General features: G+C 32.5%; 1 protein-coding gene across 1 annotated transcript; it reads right to left on the bottom strand.

The window, feature by feature from the left end:
* Positions 1-4,243: 4,243 nt before the first annotated feature.
* On the bottom strand, positions 4,244-8,112 carry LOC123905729 (CDT1-like protein b). Its single transcript, XM_045955440.1, has 8 exons — positions 8,018-8,112; positions 7,731-7,935; positions 7,493-7,612; positions 6,879-7,104; positions 5,432-6,136; positions 4,972-5,143; positions 4,798-4,888; positions 4,244-4,540 (listed from the first exon to the last, which is right to left on the bottom strand). The coding sequence occupies exons 2-8, from the start codon at positions 7,895-7,897 to the stop codon at positions 4,468-4,470; spliced, it is 1,554 nt and encodes a 517-aa protein (XP_045811396.1). The 5' UTR covers positions 7,898-7,935; positions 8,018-8,112; the 3' UTR covers positions 4,244-4,467.
* Between the last annotated feature and the right edge of the window lie 335 nt (positions 8,113-8,447).

The following is an 8,447-nucleotide window of genomic DNA, read 5'->3' as shown; positions in this document are numbered from 1 at the left end:
GAACATTTTGTAGAATATGTTCATACAAACAAAAATAATGGACTTGAAGATCCATTCTTTAGAGGTCTAAAGTTAATTACACGACCGATACTTATGAGATCGTAACTTCTAAGTTATAGTTGGGAACACTCAAACATGTATGTTGAGATATTGAATAGCATCATGCCAACAAATTATTATATACATAAGCTCTCCCCTAATTTATTTGAATTTTAGTTTATAAACTTAATTTCCCATATAAACATTTTTGGATGTGTTGGGTACGTCTCAATTGCTCCAATATAATGCATTTAAATGGGTAGTAAAAGAATATTGGGAAAATAATTTTTATATGAATCTCTAAAGTGAGCCAATAATTGGAGATTTTTCACAGCTCTATAGGCTGATTATCAATTGGTGAATTAGTTTTCCCAATATTAGGGGGAGATAATAAGCAGCTAAAAATATGAACTAGAAGTTCAATTAAAATGTTTTGAAAAAAATTAATAATTGTTATTTTGATCCTCTTAGAAATCAATATGAACCAGAAGTTCAAAAGATAACTCATTTGCAAAGTTTATGAAATCAAACAACAGCTGCTAATGCTCCAATAAAAATAAATGTCCCTGTCGGACCATCTAATATTGCAAATGATTCTTAACCATGCTTGAAGCATGGTAAGCAAATCGGTTCCAAAGATAAAAATCCTCAAATAAGAAAAGGAGCTAAAAACAAAGATGACCCGAGTAAGGATATGAAAATAGTATTTGACATAATTAATTTTCCAGTTCCGGAAGAACTTATCAGGTACTTGTAATTTACGAAAATATAGAGATCTCGACAAACTATGTCATGAATGGAATACGATGGAACCGAGATGAAGTCAACGTTGACAATATTTTTGCACATAATAAAGCGCTATATGTGATAGAAGACAATGAGGATCACATATCAAAGTCTATTAAAGATTATAGACAATGAAATTATTGATAGACGCAATTGATACAATATTAAAGTAGCTTTGCAAAGCGAAATGTTTTTGGACCAGTAGTCCATTTCATCTGCAGATGGAGATAAATCGACATGAATAAGTTTTCAAGAGAAAAATAATGAAAACAAAATATTTAGAGTTTGAATTGTTATTCAAGTATATTGATAAATGTCTATCATTGAGTTTCAAGAAGCATATTCACCTGAAGTGAATTAAAAAATTAATTAAGTTGAGTAGCATATGAAATACTCAATTCATGTGAAATATGTGTTTTAACGTATTTGACTGGCTCACTTGATAATGATGATCCTTGAAGGATTTAGTTATATTTGACAATAAATTTTTTATATCTGAGGCTTATATTAATGATAAAATATCATCTAGACTCCTGAAGAGCTTATGAGATATTCTCATTTAAATTTATAATTTAAATAAGATTATATAACAAAAGTGTTAAAACAGTTTGACATTGACAAATCTAATTTGTTGTATACTAAAAATGGTTGCAATGTCATTTGATATGTCATGTCTCAAGAAAATGATGAACAATTTGAATTGGTCCTGAAGTACCATATCTTAATTCAATTAAGCACACTAATATATTTGCTATAATTTTGTAGCATTTTATTTTTGCCTATTCATCCAACCCAAATATTGAAGTAAAGCAAAACATACAATTATTTATACTTTAGAGAAACAACAATATCATCCAATCATGTGAAGATTTCAGCACTACATCAAGCAAAGTTAAGAAGACATTTTTGTCGAGGTCTGTAATTCAACACATACAAGAAACTTGATGTTTTTATTACAAAAGGATGGTTCATGCAACAATTCAATATGAAGATAATATCGGACACACTGCTAATTTGGAGAAGAACATAATAAAGAAAATATGTCAAATCTTTCAACAAAATCAACTTCAAGCAAATCTTTTGAGGAACTAGCACCGAAGATTATTTGGTTTTTTCATCTCATATATAACTGTTTTTATGAGGGGGAGACATAAATATATATGTTCTGCACTCTTTTTCCCTTCACCGTGGTTTTGTCCCACTGGGTTTTTCTGGTAAGGTTTTTAACGAGACAGTTTACATATAAAGGATGATATGTACTCTTTTTCCTTCACTAGGATTTTTTTTTTTTTCCTAATGATTTTTTTTCTAGTAAGGTTTTAACGAGGCATATCCTTGATGGACATTCAAGGGGGAGTGTTATGAATAATAATAGTAATGAATGTCCATTATTGTGTAGGTTTTCTTGTCTCCTAAATATGTCCTATAAATAGGACCCCTTTATTACAATGTAATACACACTTGTGAATAGAATAATACAAAGTCTATTCATTTCTCTTCTCTCTTCTCTCTTCTTCTTCTTCTCTATTCTTCCATATTATGGTTCATGTTAGAAATAGTTTATAACAGATATAGAATTATTTCATTAATATAAATCAAAGAAATATTAGTACAAATAAATAAGATGCATAATAAAATAAAACTGAGAACAAGAAGAACTTATCGAATTTGATTGAGACGTGCAAATGCACTAGAGTTAAGAGTATTTCGCCACCACAGGTAAGTCACCCGGTACAGTTGGCTTCATAGCTAATATCCTCCAAAATACAACAGTCACATTTTGCTAGCACTGCACGTGAATTAGCAAGGTCTCAAACAACCATATTTGGATGTTCAAGCAAACTTAATTTTATTATTTTCTTATGTTACTTTTTTTCACTATTACTTGTTCTACCTCTAGAGAACTTCATTGTAACCTTATATATAAGCCATACCTAGGATCTCTCTCATATGTTCACGTTGCACTCCTCTTCAAGCCAAATAACTATTCGTATTTAATTTACTAGAAAATCCACCCGTGCGGTGCACGTAGGGTTGGGAATAGGCCAGGCGGCCTACAGGGGCCTTCGGCCTGGCCTGTATAAGCCTGGCCTGGCCTGGCCTGATTATTAAAAATACCAGGCTTAGGCTTTGAAAACGGCCTGTTTACATAAATAGGCCAGGCTTAGGCTTCTAAAAAGGCCTACGAAGCCTGATAGGCCGGCCTGTTTATAATAATTATTATTTATATAATATTATTATTTATATCTTATAAAAAAAATATTATTTATATAAATATTATTAGCTTTTAATTATTGCGACTTTTCGTAATCGTATTTGTTATTTTATTAGTTTTTAATTATTGTGTTAATCATATTATTAGCTTTTTCTTAATGTTGTAGAAATTATAAAAATTTAAATGTGAACTTTTTAAGGCCTGTTTAGCCTATTTAAAAGAGAAGCTTTATTTTAACACAGGCTTTTAAACAGGCTACAAGGCCAGGCCAGGCTTTTAAAAGGCTCAGGCCAGGCCAAAAAAAATAACATTTGATAGGCCACAGGCCAGGCTCAGGCCTGAAAAAAAATCGTAGGCCAGGCTCAGGCCTGTCAAGGCCTGGCCTGGCCTGTTCCCAACCCTAGGTGCACGGGTCTGATTAGTTGTAAGATATATAATGATTAAATAAGATATGATAATTCCAATAATGTGAAGTATATGAAAAAAGTTGAGTAATATTAAACGATAGTTCAACAATAATTTTGGAAAAATATTCATACAAAGAAAATTATGTTATATCACGGAAGATTTCCTTATAGACCACATTCGAAGTCTTAGTCGTATCTTCACCATCGTCATCGATGATCAATATTTTTAATCATTTTCTAGAAGTAACTCTTGAAATTGCAACATACACCTGACCATGTGAAAACACTGGCGACGGAAGATATATCCCAACATGCTTTAAAGATTGTCCCTGACTCTTATTAATAGTCATCGCAAAAGAAATCATTATAGGAAATTGTCTCCGTTAAAATTTAAAAAGAATTTTCACGTCAGATGGTGTCAGAGAAAATCTAGGTAAGAAAACCTGATCACCAATATTACTTCCTGAAATAATTTTTTTTTCAAGAGCACGTTTTCTCAATCTCGTAATAATAAGTCTTGTTCCATTGCATAATCCTAATTTTTTATTCAAATTCCTTAATAGCATAACTGGAACTCCAACTTTAAGTCTCAACTTGTGATTTGGCAGTCCCGACGTAGAAATCATGTTCAAAATAACTATCGAAGCCAAATAACTATTCGTATTTAATTTATTAGAATTGTAACTGATGGTATGGTAGTATAGCAATAACAACGGATAATTGACTAAGCAATAACAACGGCTAATAATAATGTTAATGATAAATATATATAAATTAACTTTAAAATAAATTAAGATATGAAATATCCTACACATATAACAACATATAAATAATATAGGGACATGAACTTTTCACACTTGGCTGTGTATATGATATGATGTCTTAATCCCCCCTCACTATAGCTTATGGTAACCAAAACAACGAGTGCAAAGATCCAACCAACAATAACCATACAATGCACATCATTACCAACAATCATTTGCAATACCATAAATAACATTAGTATTCAACAAAAAACTTTCACTCATCTCCTTTGGTCACATTACTGAGAAGTCTTGATCGAACTGACTCCAAATCTACCGCATTCTTGACGCTGCAAAAGTTACAGGTTTTATAAACTGTAAGTATAAGAACTTAAATGCCAGAGGATTTTGGCTCACAACAGCACTAACTAATGCCATCAAAATTTCTGCTATTCCATTATATCAGTGATAGATTCAGAATTCAGTGTTCCCTCCTCTCAATGAAGGCCAGAATTTCATGTTAAGTCTGATTCAAATTTCCACATCCCTAAAAGAGACTGCTAATCTAAAAGCACAAAGGTTTAATCATAAAAATAAAGAGACCCACCAGTACATAGTGTCTCCAGAAGAAACCAACTTCTTGCAAATCCAATCCGGTACAATCTTTTCCAAAATCTCGATCTGCTCTTCAGCTTCGCCTATTGGGAGGAAAAAATAAGTTAGCTATGATGTTCATTAGTAAGAAATCGTGTGCATAATAATAAATAGATTTAGACCATACTAATCTCGACAAAATCTAAACAGTTCATCATTATCTTTTGCAGGAGCTCCTCTTTTGTGATTGAAGTTCTTTTGACAGAACTAAATATAGAGTCAATCACATTAACCAGTTCCACCAATGATGAAGAATTGTCATCCGATGCATCCAAACCAATATATAGGTTCTCTTGTACCTGCATTGAGAAACAATTAACAAGAAAGCCATTACTTTCATGTGAGAAAATGACTTTTTCAATAAACATTTGCAAGGAAACCCTCTTAAATATATGATTGACGAGTGTCCCACTAATAAGTTAGAATTTAACATGAAATACGGATGAGTTCTCCGGCAAGGATAGTTTTTTCTTTTTTGACAAAAGGAGAGAATAGATTTTGAAAGGTACAAAATAGAATAATGAGTGAATATCAAAGTATGATTTTAAGAATAAGTCCAAATTAAAACCAAAACAAGATGGGCATACCTCCTGAAGTAAGGAAGCAGACTCAAAAGATTTGAAGTCCTCGGAACATCCTCTGCTAGGTTTTGACATGTCTACTCTATTGTCCAAATCATCACTGCCTTCTGTGAGTGAAAAATCAAGCACTCTTTTTGCTGGCTTAAAACAGGACGTAGAGTTTTGACCAGTCATTTTTTGAAGCTTAACATCAGAACCAAGCACCAATCTCTCAGGTGCTGACAGTGCAGGTGTCCGTGTCAACAAACTATCAGTACCGGAGACAATTTTCCAATCAGGGCTTTCAGAACATGGAGGGGAGATCTTATGTACTGGTGTATTAATAACATTTGGTTGAAAACACATTGAGTGTGATTCCTTCTGCTTGCCTTTTTCTGCATTAAGATTACTGACACAATCAGACAATTGTGTACGTTCTTTCTGCCATGTGCTTTCACTTTCTTGGTTGTCTAGGCAGTCGGATTCATGGGATGACAGCGAGTTTTTAGATGTTGAAAAGTACTGAACTTGCTTAGTCTGGTCAGTAACATTCTTCTGAGAAAAATGTCTTCTAAAAGATGGACTCAAATGTAAGTTGTTTAGCGACAGTTCAACTTCACTGCAAGTCGATGAAAGTTCCGTTGACAGATTTACAGGTCCATCTTTGAAAATCAAGTTACAAGCTTTCTGGCTAAAGGGCTCTGGTAGTGTGGCTTCTGGAATATCAGTACCCTTATATCCACAATAAAAAGCCAAAAAAATAAATTAAAATCAAAGTAATGAAACAAAACCATTCTTTTGCACAAGTCAAACATTCAAATTTTGTCAACTTTTTTTTTTTTAAGCTAAATTAGCCCACCCAAATTGGCACCAGAGAGAATCGAACCTGAGACCTTAGCTCACTCTCACGTCCCTCAAATTTTGTCAACTTAACTAAGCACAAAAATAAATATAGCTAAGTCTGACACAAGGAAAAGGAGTTACAAAAAAGTAAGCTTAACCGGTAGCCTCAAAATCCCATATACTTTCTCATAATCATCAACCCGTTTTCAACTAAATCTTAAATAATAGTTTCCTATTATCATCAATAATACATTTTCAACTAACCTACCATATGGAATCATAAATTACAGCAGAGTACTATATGCAGGGAATGATATATTGTATGCCACCACTACAAGTAATAATCTTGAATTCCACAACCGGGACTATGATACCAAAAAATGACAGTATTACATTGATTATGTTGAACCTTGTCCGATGTATAACTCAGACATAACGAATGAAGTTCCATAACTCCCTCAGATTGGAGTCAAGACTGCAGACTGCAGACTCGAAGCATCTAAATTAACAATCCAAATCAAAGCTAACAATTGAATAAGATCCCGTACACCACTGTTAAGATAATGTAAACCACTCCTTTAAATACAGAAAATTACTAACAAGAGCAACACTCTACAATAAAAACTGTTACCTCGGGATGCTGATTAAAAAAATTAATCAGCCTGGAATTAAAATATCGTCCAAGAGCCATATAAGCAGACTGTTCAGAGTGATCCTCTAGAACTTCAAATACTAAGGTGATCTTCAAATCCGGCTTCATACACAAGCTCCTCTTTTCAACAACAACCACCTTTTCAATTTCTATACCTTCAGGAAGTATATACTTCATCTGCGCTAGATGAGCATAGGAGAAATTTCTGAAGAAAAAAAAAAACACTACAATCACTACCTTAATCCATAAATCAAAAGAAATGGATCCTCTAAAGTCTTAAATTTATCTGCATATGGTGCATTTTAATGTGGTCAATCGTGCATCGCGAAAAATAGCATTTGGTTCAAATTCCGCTACATTACAGTGGTATAGCACTGCCATAGGCATCAGAATAAAATTGTGTATCGCAGAACAAAAGTGGTTGTTAAAATTATTCTACATTGTAGTGCCACTATATTCACTATTTGACAACACTGATGCACTTACACGCAAACTCATTCACTCATACACATATAAAGATTATTTTAACTAGAGGAAAAATATCAAAATACTCCATTAATTAATTTGGGGGAATTTCAAAACAAAACAATCACCTTTTGGCAAGAATTTCAACCTTGTTGCAAATATTTTGAAAAGTTGGAGACTTTTTCCGCAGATGCAGCAATCTAAGTGCACAACTCATATGACTAAACAAATCAGCAATGGTCTTGTACCTGTATTAAAAAAAATACATAAATTAAAAAAAAAATAAAAAATGGAATTTCAAAAATCAAACAATTTCTTTAAAAATTGGAAAATTGTTGAATTTAATTAGGGTTCAACAGTTCATACTTTTCTGGAAGCTGGGTTTTGGGATGCTTGAATTTGATGGGTAATTGTTCAGTCTTCTTATCTGGAGTGGGACATGCAATTGATTTATCAACTGTGTGTAGAATCTTCTCGTGCTTGAAATCTGAAGCATCGTTCTTCACTGATTCATTACACACTTTTGGATCCATTCTTCAGCAACAAAATTAACAACAATGCAGCAAGAAAACTGTAGGAAATTGAAATAAGTGCAAGAAATGAAATTGGAAAACAAATTGAAGGAAACGGTGGTTTTGAGAAAGAACGGTTACCTGACTGAGTTGAAACCCTAGCCGAGGTTGCTTTGTTGACGAGGGAAATGGTGTGTAATGTGTATTCAAAATATTTTTTTGGTAAGAATGTGTATTCAAAATATGTTCCTATATATTTAATTTTAATTTATGTTTTTTTTTTGGTAAGATATAGTATTTTTTTTTTTGGGGGGGCATAAGATATTTATGTTGCTAGCAATTTCAAAATTGATATGAAAAAGGAAATAAAAAAAAATTGGTTAGCTTTTATTGTGGTCTCTACTCGACTACTCAAAAGAAAAAAAATACAATTTTTTTCATATATATACTCTCTCTAGTCTTATGTATAAGCAAAAATTAAAAAAAAAAAAAAAACACACCCTTTAAGAAAGTGGATAAAGTGCATTGAATCATAAGAACAAAAACTATCACATTTCCACTTTTATCTTTA

The sequence above is a fragment of the Trifolium pratense genome, linkage group LG2, assembly GCF_020283565.1.
Source record: "Trifolium pratense cultivar HEN17-A07 linkage group LG2, ARS_RC_1.1, whole genome shotgun sequence".
Lineage (NCBI taxonomy): Eukaryota > Viridiplantae > Streptophyta > Magnoliopsida > Fabales > Fabaceae > Trifolium > Trifolium pratense.
This window is presented reverse-complemented; position numbering and strand designations above follow the sequence as displayed.